The sequence below is a fragment of the Pelecanus crispus genome, chromosome Z, assembly GCF_030463565.1.
Source record: "Pelecanus crispus isolate bPelCri1 chromosome Z, bPelCri1.pri, whole genome shotgun sequence".
Taxonomy (NCBI): domain Eukaryota; kingdom Metazoa; phylum Chordata; class Aves; order Pelecaniformes; family Pelecanidae; genus Pelecanus; species Pelecanus crispus.
In genome coordinates, this window is record NC_134676.1 from 37,460,666 (window position 1) to 37,476,546 (window position 15,881).

At 41.6% G+C, this 15,881-nt stretch overlaps 1 protein-coding gene across 2 annotated transcripts; it reads right to left on the reverse strand.

The window, feature by feature from the left end:
• Nucleotides 1–88: 88 nt before the first annotated feature.
• Nucleotides 89–14,232, reverse strand: PLIN2 (perilipin 2). 2 transcript variants are annotated; one of them, XM_075726533.1, is made up of 9 exons: nucleotides 14,198–14,232; nucleotides 11,774–11,830; nucleotides 11,495–11,690; nucleotides 10,713–10,795; nucleotides 9,903–10,188; nucleotides 9,398–9,582; nucleotides 8,507–8,641; nucleotides 7,509–7,799; nucleotides 89–995 (listed from the first exon to the last, which is right to left on the reverse strand). In XM_075726533.1, the coding sequence occupies exons 2-9, from the start codon at nucleotides 11,801–11,803 to the stop codon at nucleotides 861–863; spliced, it is 1,341 nt and encodes a 446-aa protein (XP_075582648.1). In that variant the 5' UTR covers nucleotides 11,804–11,830; nucleotides 14,198–14,232; the 3' UTR covers nucleotides 89–860. The 2 variants fall into 2 exon arrangements, with proteins under 2 accessions (XP_075582648.1, XP_075582647.1); XM_075726532.1 differs by having other exon boundaries at nucleotides 11,495–11,693.
• Between the last annotated feature and the right edge of the window lie 1,649 nt (nucleotides 14,233–15,881).

Genomic DNA, 15,881 nt, shown 5'->3' on the forward strand with positions numbered 1-15,881 from the left:
CAGGATTCAACATTCCTTAGCAAATATTTGAGCTTTTATTTAAACATAAAAAGATCATCACTGTCACCAGAAGTATCCCTACCTTCAATTCTCTTTCTTTTTTTGCAATTTTCTTTTGTCCCACACCTGTATCTCTTTGCCCTCCATTTTTCCTTACTTTTTACAGCCTCTTCCCCTTTCTTTCTTAACTGTCAACCTTATTCGTGGAAAACTTTCCTTATTAAGCATTTACCCTCTTCTAGTCTCAGGCCCCACAACTGATAGCATCACGATGGCCAAAATTTTTGCACACAGAAGGCAAGTAGAGAGAAAGGGAGTCCTTTTGTGCATAAAGCGCTCTCGCCAAAGGGAAGCTCTAAGCTTCAAAGCTCTGTACGTACAGAGCCTAACAAAAAGAACCTGAGAGAATCTGAGACAGACAAAGTCTCTTACCCCTTCCAGCAGCAAAGAGGTAGATGCAGAAGTGCTTTTTGTGTAGACTGAAAGGGGAAATTTTGTGGGCAAATCCTCATCAGCTCCTTTTGTTGGCAGCCCTTTATGCAAAGCACTGGAGTGTTCTCATGCCTGCTGCCAGCAGGAGAACAAATCATTAACAAAGATTATATCAGTTGGATACACTGGTTAGGCTATACCTGGCTTGTAGAATGGGAGCTTGACACACACTAATGAATTAATGTAGCATGCATTCCTTAGGTGGAAAAAAAAAAAAAGAGAATTTTGATGCACCTAAGTGAAACAGTACTGATTAAAAAAATATCCCCAAAATCCCTAAGCTAGGCAGGTTCATCTTTAAAAAGGAGAAATATAAGTTAAACATGGCAAAAGTACATTGTATCAAAAAGACATTTTTATGCTTCTCTTTATTCAGCTCTTTGCCCTGTAGTGTAAGGGCCGTTTGTGCGTGAGAAGTCTTGCTGCTCATCTTCATCCAAATCCAGAATATCTGGGATCTCATCTGACTCTGAAGACAGGTCTGTAATAGTGAAATCTGGAACCTGCATAGGAATGAAATTTCAATCAATTTAAAAGTGAAACTAAATTTGTGCAGAACTCCTCACTGAAGTCAGCAAAGATGCTCAGCATCTCTAGAAATCAGACCCAAAATACTGAATAGAGAGTGAAATACGCTCAGTCACATGTGAAACACATAGCATTAAGACAGATCAAATACTAGGCAAGATGTAGCTCAGTTACTTAGAAGCAGGATTTTATAGTAGAGATGGAACAGAGCTGAACTTAGTGGAGTGTATTTAGTGAAACTGGTGACTGGAAAATTAAGAAAGGAAGTTTTTGAAAGTATTTTGCCTTTCTTTTTTCCTTGGGAGCAATGGGCTATACAAAGGAACCTGCCCCAAGGAGTTTGATACAGATTGCTCTGTACTGCTCTGCCTGCCTACCACATCAAACCTTTCCTGAGGAAACAAATATCCAGAACTGCCATCCCACTTTGGCCTCTGTTTTAACTGCACGTATAGTAATCTGTACTGTTAAGCAGCACCACGTTTCAGGAATTGCCAGAGACATTAGTAGATACATGGATGTTACACACTTCTAAAAATGTTGGCTAAGATACTTAGGAGCTTAAGTCCCAACACTTAAGTCCCCTTAGTAGGACTTAGACTACTTAGGCACTTGTGAAAAATGGGATATAATTAAGCAATTTACTCATAGCCAAAAGTTTTTTGCCCCAAGTGAAAAATACTTATATCTATAGTTTGATTAGGTTTGACATTGGTGAGGTGACATACCTGGAGCCAGGCACAGTATCAGCACACGATGATTGCTGCGTGCTAACAGGGCTTTGGTTCTACATGTACAAAGCAGCAGCAAGTTGAAGAAGCTTCTAGGCATTTGCATAACTTAAGCTCAGCGCTGACTGGGGAAGCAGTTTTAATCCATTCCTTAACTGCAAAACACCTTGCTTATGACTTACTTTTATGAAAGATAGTATGTAAGACAAATCTCTGCTTTGCCTGCTATGAAGACATGTCAGAAGAACAGAGGACACATCAAAGGATAAAGGGATTACTGTTTCAGCTTCATCAGGTTGTAGGTAGCACTGAAGCACTGAACGTGAATCAATCACTCAGTTCCTTAGAGTGTAAGTAGCCATAGGGCACCAGGGACTTATAAATACTAATTAAAATAGTAATTAAAACTGAGCTTCAGAAGAATTTAAGCAGCACGTCACTTATCAGGCACTAGTGTGAATACAATGAAATGCATAAACTACTTTGAGATCCTAAGCTTGATCAACATTAAATCAGTAATCTTTATCTCTGAAAAAAAATCAAAAGGCACTAGGAATGGGAGAAACACTTCTTTCTACCAGCAATAATTACCTTGCATCTTTCTGCTTATGGCAGTTTACCTACAATTCTAATTACTGCACTTAAAGAAATCAACAAATTTGCCCATTATCAGCACATGACCCCATATTTCATACTGCAGTACAAATGGGGTTATCTTAACAAGACTAAGGCCAAGTAGTCCCATGTGGAAACTCATTTAAAAACGTGCCCAAATGGATGGTTTAAACAAGTTGGTTTATTCTGTATTTACACTGAGCAGGACACATGATCGTGTTCAGTAACTGTGTCTGACCAGTGATAGCTTTCACTATATCCTAGACTTAAGACAGTTTTATTACTTATATCCACATTGTTCTTACTGACAACAGGATAATTGCTCAAATTTAAGTTTGTGCTTTCATCATCTCCTTAATGCACACTTTGTGAGCAGCTGGCTCCTTCAGCATACTAGTATGATGCCATGAAAGAATTTCAGATTGGACTGTATCTGTCAGCATCAGAGTAAAACAGGGTTCATGTCAGTATTATTTATCTCAGTTTTGAACATGCTAAGTTTTATTAGAATACCATATTCTAACATCTGCACCAGTCTAACTAAACAATGCAAAGCCCTCTGTGTTATGGGCTTGCTTAGGTAAAGGACCTTCAGTTCCATATCACTTTTCACAGTTGAAAGGATAAGGCCAGATATGACTCTTCTTTGTGCCATTTCTCTGTAAGATGCAGTTAGATCATTTACACAGAATAGCGCAAGACTTGCAAAATCCTTGCATAGAATAGTGCAAAACATACTTCAGTGTTTTTCTGTCTTCATATACAAATGTTAATGTCAATACTAACTTAACTTTAAATTAATCCATTTTTTCTTGCTTAATATATTTTCAGAACTGGGCCACTACCAATTTGAGAGATGGTTATTTTGTGCACTTTCAGAACAAGCACTTATTTTTAGTCATCATGTATTATCCAAAAGAAATAAGATTTCCATCTTAGTATGAAAAGAAATGCATTTAACAAAACACTGTGCACAAGACCTCCAGTAAGCTGTTGCATGTAAGACTTTCTGATCATGCAGGTGACCAACAGATCATGCTTAGAAAATAAATCCGGTTCCATTTTCTCTTTTTACTTAGATGGCTTAGGTAAGTTTTTGGGTGGGGTTTTTTTTTGTGGTGTTTGGTTTTGTTTTTTTTATAAATAATTCATCCGTGGTTTCCAAATCCTTTCACCTATGTTACTAGCTGTATAGTATTACTGTAAGTTGGAATTTGGAAAAGAGTTTTGCAAAAAGGTCATCACAAGGAATGGGAGATATTTCAAAAGCTTTCCACCTTTCTTTAGTTTGAGGCAAACTAGCTATGTCGCTGCAACTCCAGTCCTTACACAAATCTTGTAATTTGAATTTGACCAACGTGTGTGCTGCTATAAATGTTTGCAAAACTTTTATATCATATGGAATGCTTATATTCAAAACTTTCGTAGTAAAGGATTATCAGCAATGAGAGAATAATAGTTCTCTGTTAAATGAGCTTGGAAAGGGGAAGTTTTAAAGGCATTAATGATTTTTGAGTGATCTCTTAAATAACAGTTTTCTGAATTCTAAATAAACCCTAGACAAACTTACCAGTGATAATTACTTTGTTAGCATTCTAACCTTTACCATCCCAGTTTTTGTGTGACTAGCAGCCTTTGACACTCTGTTCCATTTCATCTAGTTTATCTGCCTTGCTGCAAATAAGATCAACTATTTCCTATAATTTTCAATGTCTCTGGTCTTACCTTTTTTTAAAAGGCTCACAGCTTTCTAGCCCAAGCTATATCCTCAAAGGTGGTTTTGGACTAAGAGCAAGCAAGTTTCTGTGCAGTGTAGCTGAGCTGTTTGACACATGCAATTATAGAGAAACAGGTAAGATGGCAGGAAAAATTTACAAGCAGGCTCTGCTCTGTTAATGTCTTGGGTTTTCCTCCTTCCATTTGAGAGTGTTCAGCAGTTATTAGCATGCACTGCAGCATTAGTCCACTGTGGCAAAAAACCCAAAGGTGACCTTGGAAGGTGTTCACATCATTCTTGCCTCCAGTGGGCATTTTAATAGTCACCCTCTCTAACTGTGCTAGAGAAAAAAAAAAAACACCAACTTTTGTCTGTAGACTTGTAATTAGAATAGAGTCTAGGGATATGCTGTATTAGACTACCAGCAACAAGATACCCGTGCAAGCTACAGTTGCAATTCAGTTTAAACATCCAGCGCTGTCCTTATTAGGAGAGTCTAATAATTTCAATCTAGAGACTTTTACTCAGTATAATAAGCTAGGAATGTACTGATTTGCTATTATTCAGCTCTCTTCCTCCAAGGAAGGGTTCCCAATTCTACTGGGGGCCAGGGGAGCACAACAGAAACTTACACACCAGGATCCAATGAAACAACCACACACCACAACAGCATGATACAGGAGCCTGTATACAGCATTTTGGTATAACAGACTATTAACCCAACCATTAGGTAAGCACTTAACCATGCACTCCTCTATTTGCAGCCACCAGTTGTAGGTCAGCTATCAGAAGTCGAAGTAACTTCTACACAGAAGCCACCCAACAGAGCATGGTGAGGGAGAAGTGATTTGAAGGTCTTGGATGGTAACATTTTTAACTTGCTTTCTACTTCACCTGCCCTCATTTAGTAAAGCTGAACAGCCATCCAAGAGAGTATGAAACAGTAGTGGAACTTAAGGCAGAACAGACAGATGTATTGCTCTTGCAATTAATACTAGATGGTGCTGTTTATTTCAAAAGACAGTGGACAGTTTGAGTATCTTATTTGATTGATCACCTCAGAATGAAGGCCCACAGCCTTCAGATTTTGAAATACATGTAAGAATGGAAATTCCCTTCTTTGAACTGCCAGCCACTCCCAGACCTGGTTAGTCTCATTCTGTTCCTGAGCACCTCCACAACAGTGGATGCACTCTACAAATTTTATTTCAAATTGAGATAAAAAAGGATATTCTCTGGCTGGACTCATTCAATACTTAAAGCAAAACAGAATTAATTGCTCAAAGAATTCCAGAAGTCTTAACTCAGGCCCTAGCTGGAAAGAAATATCTCACCATCTCATGTTAATTTCATGTTAAACAGCCCCCTTACAAAAAACAAGTATTTGAAGCTGGTGGTTACAGAATCTTTATCTGTAATCCTCTGTTGTTACAATTTTGTTTAATAATGTGCTTAAAACACAGTCTTCCTAACACTTCTAGACCAACCCTGACTTAACAGCTAAGCAAGCCCTCTCACATTAGGTGGCTAGACTACATGTAATTTGCTTTAGTGCCCGCATTGTACCAGGTGGAGGCATTGTTCCATGTAGCAACATGTCACTAGGTGACAAGCTTCCTTTTAACTCCATCTTTGCTTCACAGTATTCGGTGACCTCTTTGAAAATGGTGGCCAGCATTGCTATACAAAATGATTACAACCCAAGTTGCACAGGGCGTGCATTTAAGAACACAGACACAACTTACCTGGACAGCCCTAAACCAAGAAAGCTAATTTCTTAGCAACTGTAATTCACAGGATTTATTGAGGAACAATTCTACCGAGTGACTAACACATACTAGCACTCAAGTTCAAAAAGAGGATAAATAAAGTTAAAGCAGGTTAAAACTGATATTTGCAGTTGAGGAGTATATACTGTTTATAGCAAGCCAGCAGCCAAAGCAGGTAGCCAGCAGTCTCATGCACACAGAACACCTACTGCTAAGGCAGGACAGGGTTTTTTTTTTTGTCCATATCCCTCTCAATATTAGAACATCCATCAGGTCACAGCTTAGGTTGTCATTAAAGGTAGGCAACAGCAAGCACCGAAAAAGCAGCAGTAAAGCTAAGACTGAATGGAAAGATGCACAGAAACTCAAAGGGAGGAAGGAAATGCTGCAGCAATATCTTACATATCTATCTAGACACACACAAATACATTTTCAATGTATGTCTATTTCATTTGCATTTCAAGCTTGCTTTCTGCTGGACCCAGTTTGAAGGAGTCACAGAACAGCAAGTTACATTTACTTTAAACACCACTGAAATGGAGACAAACTTTGGCTACTGAAGCATTTATTACTAACATACAAAATGAATTACAAAAAGACAGCTACAAAAAAAATAAACAACAACCCACACAACAAGCAGGCACCTGGGTACAAACAGCATGAATCTTGTCTTTATACTGCATATTAAAAAGAAAGTATTGATAATGATTTGGTCAGTCACCCGAACAGGCTCTCCAGGGAAGTGGTCACAGCACCAAGCCTGTCAGAGCTCAAGGAACATCTGGATGATGCTCTTAGTCATATGGTTTGGTTTTACAAAGTCCTGCAAGAAGCAGGGAGTTGGACTCCATGATCATTATGGGTCCCTTCCAACTCAAGATATTCTATGATTCTGTGGTCAGGTTACTGTGTTATACAATAGTTCAGGTTACTGCATTATACAACAGTTAAGTTTATATAGTTAAAGTTAGCACTATCACAGTGTTTAAGTAACTCCAGCTGACTCATTCAGAAACCCCACTTTCAGCTTTGGAATTCTGCACTCAAAGAACTTTTGTCATGAACTGTGTAGCACTAGAATTTGAGACAGTCAGATGCATAATCAAATACATGATCTGCAGCAAACATGGAATTCAAGCATACCAAGCTAGACTGCAGGGCTTTTAAATGCATTTTATAGCATGTAAGGCTTTTATATCATTCTGGTACAGATTAAGCAACAAATTGAATGCTGTAAGCTATGGTAGGTTTCATTTAGACTAATGGTATTAACACTATTAATAAGCATAGTGAGGTTTCTTAACTTGACAGACAAACAAGGCATCTTGACAACTGTAGGCTGCCAATATTTAGGCATTCAAGACAGGCTGAGTTTTTAGAGTGGCTTAACTACACAGGACAATACATCCCATGTGTGAGAGTGTCCTTTCTCTGTATCATTTCCTGACTCATATGTTTATGGATTTTTCTCCAAGGCTTTTGACAGCCACACTTGCTAAGGCCACTTGTTTGGTCAGTCAGCAGAGTACATGCATGCTATGCAGTTTATTCAGCAGCGTGTTCAGGCTGTTTGTCTTTCTGGCTGGAATTTTTCTCCCCTTCACCTTTGCTCTCAGCATGCTGAATGCCAGGCAGTTGTGGGTAAAAGGGACCTACCAGCCAGTTGAGCGGCGTGTTGTTAACAAGATAATCCATCACATCATCCAGAGACTCCTTCATTTTCTTCAGCTGTCCTTTGCTAGTGGAAAGAAAGCTGTCTGATAATTCTTGGAAGGAGGATGCTGACCGAAAGCTCTGGTAGACATCACCTGCCATTGACCCAACACTGTAAACCTGATCCTGCACATTCTGTGGCAGCCCCTGTAGGCTTGAGACTAGTGTGAGGCAGGTGGTCTGAAGCTGCTGAGTGAGGCTCCGTGCAATGGCTAGGGTTCTTGACTCAATGTGCTGGAAACAAAAAGCATAACAGCACATTAGTTATCTTTTTATGACCATAGCAGCTTTATGTTGCTCAAGATACACAAAGAAGCAAAGTAAAGGGGATGTAAGTAAAATAAAGCTATAGCAAGTAATAAAACAGGTCTAAGTCTAAAAAGTCACAGAGTTGAAAGTACTTGGTATTTCTTCAATACTCAAGTACTTTGTGGAACAGAAACATTGGTAGCTTCTACCCAGCGACAGATAAGAAAGCTCTTTTTTCAACTCTGGATAAGAAGTCACAGCAGGTAAATATAGACTAACCAGTGAACCACTGTTTAAAGCTACATGTAAGGCTTAGTGAGTCTGCACCTAAGACTGCTGTGTGCTGAAAAACCGTTATTTCTGGCCTGGTCATTTCAGATAAGCAAGTCCTAGCTGATCTAGATATGGATATCCCAACATAGGGTTCACGTGCGAAACAGGATGAGCATTCTCTTGAAAGGAAAATGAACCCCAGAGTGGTTGCAGGAAGTAGGCTCATTTTAGAGTTTGAGTGTCCCCTACTTTTTGTAGTAGTCACTAGTCAGCTGCCCTGAGCTTCAGCATTCAGGTTCCACATTTGCACATAAGTTTCTGTGCTGTTAAGATACTGCACGCTTTGGGGACTGTTAGTTTGCCATTACCTTGACAGTACACAATCCATTTATTTCTGGTTTACATTTACATCTATTTACCTCAGCGCTATGCGGTTCATCACCATCATTTTGGCCTGTATTTTTCTTCCATTCTGCCCAGGACTGATAAAGCTTTTCCTGAGCATCAAGAAGTTTCTGATTGGCACTATTCATGTTCTTTCTGGCATACTCAATCTGAAATACAGCCAAATAAGGAAGTAAAACAAAGAGTCCAAACAGTTCCATTAGGGCTACCCTATCTTACCTGCTTTGTAATCTCCTTTTTAAATACTTTAAAAGTTCAGTATAAAAGACTTTGGGGAATATAAAAGTGTGTTCCTTCTCTTCGAAGAGAAGAAAACTGGAAGCAGTTTTGAGATGTTATGTAGTGTATCCCTCTGCCTCAACTATTTCCCCTTCCCCACAAGCATCCTACATAAGAATTTGAAAGTGTATAGAAGGCCATGACTCTTTATACACAGTTTGTCCTGCACATAAAGGTAGGTTGTTAGGATAAGATTACTGAAGTACCCCAGAATGCTCAGAGATACCCACAGCAAGAAGAGCAAGCCCATAATGAATCTGACATTTTATTAACAAAAAAACCTTAAAGGACTGAAGTGTTCCTAAATTACATGACACTTTCATCACTGAATGAAGTCTGTGTCAAACCCAGCACTCTGAAACAGTAATATCATTTTAAACATGTCACTTCTCTTTCTGCAGTGCTTAAAGTTACAAGCAATTGCTGGTTAGTTTACAGCTCAGCCTGATTTAGGACCTCTCCTGAATGGTGGTGAAAGCTCTGAATGGGAGATGCTTTACATTTAGAAAATGGATTTAGTCTGAGAGAGCAATTCCAGTTTTCCTACGCCTCTTTTAGCTATTTTCTGCACTCTAAAGCTATGCCAACATTTGCTTTTTATACTTCAAGTGAAAGCTTAAACTTACCAGACTAACAGTGTGGTGGAGCTGAGAGATTGTCTCCTGGCTTCTCTGTTTAGCATCTCTAACTTTGTTTAAGGCTTGTTGGTAGGCACGAGTGCGGACCTTTGAAGACAGGGATCCTAGTCTAATGTAGTAGCTTGGCTTTTGAACTCCAACTTCAAAGCCTTCAACTTTTGTAGCTTCTTTCTCTAGATATGTAGAAAGGAAGCAAATTGACCACTGGAAGAAAACTTAAGAGGTCTGAAGTAATTTTATTTGCTTAGTAACAGCTGAATACTGCACTGGTTTAGTAGCCCTTTAGCACCAGGGTAGGTTGATAGACCACCACATGTGGAAATTCTTAGTTTCACTCTGCTTCCCTGTGAAGATGCTATTACAACCAGCAAGGCAAGAGGTAGTTTGGGAATCATATGCCCCCTCCCCACTATGAGTAAGCAATAAATGGATGATTGCTTGCTTCTCTCCAATACAAGCATTCCAACAAAATCAAACCTTGAATTGGTCTTACCTAGTTCTGCTTCTGTAAGTGGGAGATACTGGTCTACAAGGGTCTCCGATTTAGTGAGAGCACTGTCCACTCCACTGCTCACCATTTGCACCACACGACTTCCTAGGACAGTGTTTATGCTGCCATTGACAACCGACTTGGTCATTTCTACACTGTCTTGCATTGCTCCTTTAGTCTTGCCCACAACTCCAGTGATTGTGTGAGCAACAGTTTCCTTGGCACCAGTCACAGTTGTTGTTACAGCTTCTCTGGCTCCAACAACTACATCCTTGGCATTGGCGACAACCTGCCATAGGAAACAGGCTGATTCACTACAAATATTTTCTAGGGAGAGCTACATAATCCAGGAAATATAAGTTTATGCTAACACTTGTACAAGTGTTGGTTGTCTAGGAGAAATTCAGCCCTGAAAACATATGTACAAGGCAAAACAAAATATGACTGCCACACAGCCTTCAGCTCAAACTACTGCAGTGAGAAATGCCAGAATGTAATTCAGGCAGTATTTACTTCACACTGAGCAGGAAAGAGACAAGGACTCAAATTTTAAAAAGGTCCCCACCAGTGAACAGCAGCTATAGATAGATGTGTCAAATGGTGGGCAAATTTAAAAAAAGAAAAAAAAAGGCTTAATGGCCTCCCACAGGCAACAAACAATTCTACAGAAATACCTTTTACTTCCTCATTGCTTCTAAGCTGTGCTTCAGGTGTGGCTTATTGAAATCTGTATCCCTGTATTTTTAGTGATAATAGGAAAGAGGAAGGCTGTATAGTTCTTCTGCTTAGCATATGTACATGGAAAGAACTTACCTTGTCAGTGGGTTGATTCAGTATGGGCAGTCTCTCTTCAATTTTGTCTAGACCTATACATGCATAGTTGTTGGCAATTACAACTATAAAAGAAATTACAATAGTTGGTTTTAATTTTTGTTTTTTTCCTTAGTATATAACTCCAATTGAGAATTTCTCTTGAAACAGAGCTCATGCAACAATGGTCTTAAAGTAGTTTCCTACCCTTTTCAGTGAAATTTGAGGGAGCAAAGCCCAAGAACAAGGCAGGTTTACAGGGCCAGGAAAAAAGCTCACTTGCATGCAGAGAAAATCCATTCGATACTTTACAAGCAACTGTTAGAACAAGCCAAAGCACCTGGCCTTCTGCCACTCCATGAAATCAGGCTCCTGGTTACAACAGCCTTGTGACACGGTTGCCAAATTTAACTAGGAGTTGCTCTTGGTGAGAGAAAGTACAAAGTAGCATTTGAAACCAGGGGAAAGGTGAAGAAGGTATTGAGCAAGAGACTATGTAACCATCTTGCATATCAAGATGAGTCAGTTTAGTATTACAAAAGCTGGAGTCTGCTTTGGCTCTGGTTTTTTTTTTTTTTTTTGGGGGGGGGGGGGGGGGGGGGGGGTGTTAAATCATACCCATCTGTAATCAGTTACTCAACAAGCCAGCCAACAGGTTCAGTCAGCTACCTGAAACAGCACTCCAGACCAGCATGACCAGGCTAACAGGCTAAACTGTAAGTGCATCTGGATATATAAAGCAATCATTTGAATTAAATTTATCAACAGCTCCATCTTTGCCTTACGTTGCGGTTCCAGTTTCTGGATGATAGGCATAGCACTTGTCATGGCCACCGAAGTAATTGTCTTCACTCCTTTCTCTGCTATCTCACATACTGACTTCAGATAAGGATGGTTATCCTTTGTGGTGACATAAGCTGTGGACACCATATCGTAGGTGGAGCTCACCAAGGGAAGGCTGACAACCCTCGATACAATGTTCTGCTTAAAAAAAGAAAGAGATCAGTTGACTCCTAGTTTTCCTAACTAGACATAAAAAAACTATGGGGCTAACTCAGACATACCTGCTGTGGATCAATTGCTGCCAATGCCATTTTTTCAGGTCTTGATTCTTACACAGCCTGTGAAAAAAGAATATCTGAGCATCCTTATATCCACATCATCTAATCACCAGACTTTGAAACCAACAACCCTTTTGTTATTAACGCCATTGATCAAAGGGATTAGGATGTTCACATTCTTGCATACAGGAATTACATTTTATTGTAACAAATTAGAAATCCAAAACTTTGTTTCCTAATTACTTTGTTTGGTTTAGGCAACGCAAGTAAAGCACATGCAAGGCACAGGCTTTGAGGTACAGCAGATCACTGCACAATTACCAGACATACCAACTGGAGGATTAATTTCTTTTTCTAGAAGAAATAGACATCCTAAACTAGAGTTTTAATGACTTGCTGGCTGGTGTTTCTTTGTCCTGGCTCAACAGATAAGCCCAAGTGAGTCTAAGTCAGATGAGAAATCCACCACCAATATCTTTAATCAGGTTAGATCTTCTGTTAGCATAAAGGTGTCAAGTTTGACATTTGAGTCATCATTGCTGTCCAAATCTTGAAAACACATGGAAGACTGAGGTGAAATACTAATTTCAGTAACCTCAGCTCAATTCTCACAAGTCATTCCACTAAACCTAAGGAGTTCATTATCTCTAGTGCCATGCCTGATGCCCATGTAAGGCTCCCCCTGCTCAGCTTGCTCAAAAGTTAGCATTCCTATAACACACAGAGCATAGGACTTTCCCGTTGCAGAAACCAACTTTCCTTTATGCTAATTTAGGCTTAATTATTACCCATCCCACACTGAAACAGGCTGCAGACACCAGTCATTCAACAAGCCTATGTGACTCAGTTATTTTCCAACATGTATTCCCATGGAGAAAATACTAACAGCTCTCCCCATAAGAACCCTATAAAAGGAGGGGAGTACTGCAGTACCACATAAGGAGAACACACAGAAGTGCACTGTCATCCTACACACGCATGCAGGCGGAACTAAATCTGTAAGAAGCACTTTTTGCATTGATGGTTTCAGATGACACTTAAATTCCAGAAGAACCTGCATACATGAAGGCAACAGAAAGACAAGCTAAAGGTCAGTCCTCGAATGGACCGTGGTTTTCAAGGCTTTCTGACAGGTTTGTCAAAGACCCAACAGCAGCCTTCTCTCTCATACGTATGAGAACATCAAAAGGAATGTGTTAATATTCTGCCTGGGGTCAAGTAAAACTTCAAGTAAAACTTTTCCCGGTTATATAATGGGGAACAAGGACAAAGGCGTGCTGTTAACATTTTACAGGCATATTTGCCCATATTAACACACATGCCATAAGGTAACACCTGTAATGAGATTAATCACTGCACATGGAACATACAAGCAGGTAACAGACAAGGGTTACAGTGGTAACAGAAGTTTTCCTTCCATCTATCCATCCATCAAGTACTGAAATACCCCCAGAAACATTGGGTTTCTCATATAGCATTACAAGTCAGATTACTTAGAGTACAACTGAAGTTCACTTTGAACTGCAAAGCATGCTGTAGAACAGGAGAAGAGACTAACAGCACAGAAGCTGGCCTCTGAAGGAAGAAGGGCCCTTACTTTAAGGATTATTCAGTATTTGTAATGCATCCCAAAAGATCCAGCCACACATGGCCTGGATTTGAATTTTAGTCACTAGAATAGGAGTGTTAGTCTGTGAAGTTATTCCTGCTCTTAAAGACAGGGAAGATAGCTAGGATCTTGCACAGTTTTGGAGATCCCTTGAATAATTTCAGCTCTGGCAAAAGTCAGATCAGCTTCACCGGACGGGGTGAGCAAGATGCCTGACTCAAAGCCCAAGGTACAAAAGCATATTTTAGAGACAGCAAAAGATCCTGAATAGGAAAGTGAATAAAGCAAGCCACAAATTTAATATCTACTTTCCTCCCTCGCTACAGAAAGAAGTTAAAGACCAGAAAGCACCACGACGAGCCATGCAGACGAGCCGAGCAGCTTGGCCTGGCTAACCGCGGCACCCAAGGGAGGCAGGCGCCCCAGCTTTGGAATCATAGAACGCTTTGGGTTGGAAGGGACCTTGAGAGATCATGGAGCCCAGCCCCCCTGCTTTTCAGGTATCACCAGGGCCCCTCCAGGGACGGGGCAGTCCAGCGCCTCTCCGGGGGCGGACCAGCGCCTCGGGACTTTCTGGCCTCGGGAGTGCCTTAAGCCGCCTACCGAGACACAGCGGGATTTGGGGCGGGGGGACCGCAGGGGCGATGACGGAGGCAGCGGGGGCGGCCCCGCGGCGAGACGCAGAGGGGAGCCGCCGCCGCAGCCGCCGCCGCCGCCGCCGCCGAGCTCCACCATATTGCCGAGTCAGCCCCGCCGGGCGAGCGGGCGCCCACCCCCAGCGGCCAACGAGAGCCGGGCCGGAGCGCCGCGGTACTCACCCGGCGAGGGAAGGAGGGAAGATGAGGAGTCGTCGTCGCTGCTGCTGCCGCCGCCGCCGCCGCTGCCTGTGGAGGCCCGGCCTCGCCCGGCTACTTATGGGGAGCGGCCGCCGCCGGCCGCGCGCCGCTCGCTCTCTCGCGAGAGGAAGCCGCGTCAGCGCCGCGCGTCAGCGCCGCCGCTGGTCGCGTGGGGCGGGCGTTGGGAAGGCGCTGGCCCTGAGGCGGGCGGGCGCCTGAGCGGGGGGGCAGAGCCTCGCCCGGAAAAGGGGAGCTTAGCAAAGGAAACGCGCGCTCAGCTGATCTTCCTCAAGACCAGTTCTCGGTACCGCAGCACAAACAGGAGAACCAGGGAGAAGGGGTTGATCCAGGCTTTCAGCCGGGCTGTGCAGGCCCACAGGTAGCCTAGCCAGGGACAGACAGCAAGAGATTTGGCTGCGTTGCTCTTAAATTAATCACCTCTCTTCCTTCACCCAGCGCCTCTTAACCAGGGCTTGTCCCACGTGGGGCTGGAACACGGCGTGAAGTGACACCGGGGGGAACTGACCCTGAGGCTGCCCCGTAGCGGCGCAACCCTGAGTGAGCCTCCTGCTCGGAGAGGCCTCCAGTCTTCTCCAGCGCTACAGGTTCAGTTCAGCATGCTCACAGATAATCACCTCAGCAGATTTAAACATGCATTTGGTTACAGTGTGCTATCGCTTTCCTAACTCCAAAGGTGCACTTCACTTCTAACCTATAAATAAATGAGATGCACGTCACAGTTAGGGGTATCAAACCGGCAGGCAAAAATAGTTGTGGGCAAAGGTCCAAATCCATATTTACAATTAAAGTTATATTTAGCTTGGTGTTGTAGTGACAGGGTGTCAGACAAAAACAGCCTGACAAGAAAGATTCAGACCTCAAGGGTAATCACATGCTACAAACAGGTACAAAAAAATGCTACTTGGGCCAGTCATTTTTGCACAAATATTTTTCCTAAAGGAAATTTTAACTTCCTGCCCAGAAAACTTCAATTGTTTTAATGGTTAAAATTGACAACAGACTACCTTATCTCTAAGCCACAGAGTACAAAGACTCCTTTATGCTGTTTCTGCTCCCTAAACAGAAGTTGGCCATACAGGTTCTGTTTTAACTTCTACTGCTTAAAACAAATACACCTCTCTTTCTGCTCAACAATGTGACAGGACAACAAATTCCACCAATACAGAGCATGACAGTAAGAAATTATCTGCCCAGGACAGGGAAAGAAGGCACCTTTCTTCACTGGACTGACCACCAAGAAGAGTCTGAGTCTACCTATAAGGAAGAGAAGACTTCTTGCAAAGTCCTGGTAGCAAAATGTACAAGCCATCTATTCTTATTATTTAGTTACTATGTATAGTCACATGTTACAGTATCATAAAATGTCCTTTGCTTACTGCTGGAGAGTTTCTGACCCATGCTCCCACAGAACACTATCTTCCTGGGGTGGGGGAAGCCTATTTCAAGATGACCTTCCCAGAATGGTCATTCAGTTTGCTTCTGAAAAGAAATCACTTCTCTCTTTTTGTTCCAGAGCAGAACAGGTAGAAGACTGTTCTGGAATTAAACAGAAATTTTCATTTTCTGAACTGCTTTATTATGCCTTTATTAGGATGCATACCAAACACTTCACAGGCACTGCACTGTTTTCCTTACATTGTTGTTA

Bases quoted from the DNA above. Each gene is read 5' to 3' on its own strand.
- PLIN2 (XM_075726532.1), bottom strand. From the start codon at position 11,803: ATGGCATTGGCAGCAATTGATCCACAGCAG. The intron at 11,694-11,773 runs GTATGTCTGAGT...TCTTTTTTTAAG, and splicing joins CAGCAATTGATCCACAGCAG to CAGAACATTGTATCGAGGGT. The intron at 9,583-9,902 runs GTAAGACCAATT...CTACATATCTAG, and splicing joins ACTTACAGAAGCAGAACTAG to AGAAAGAAGCTACAAAAGTT.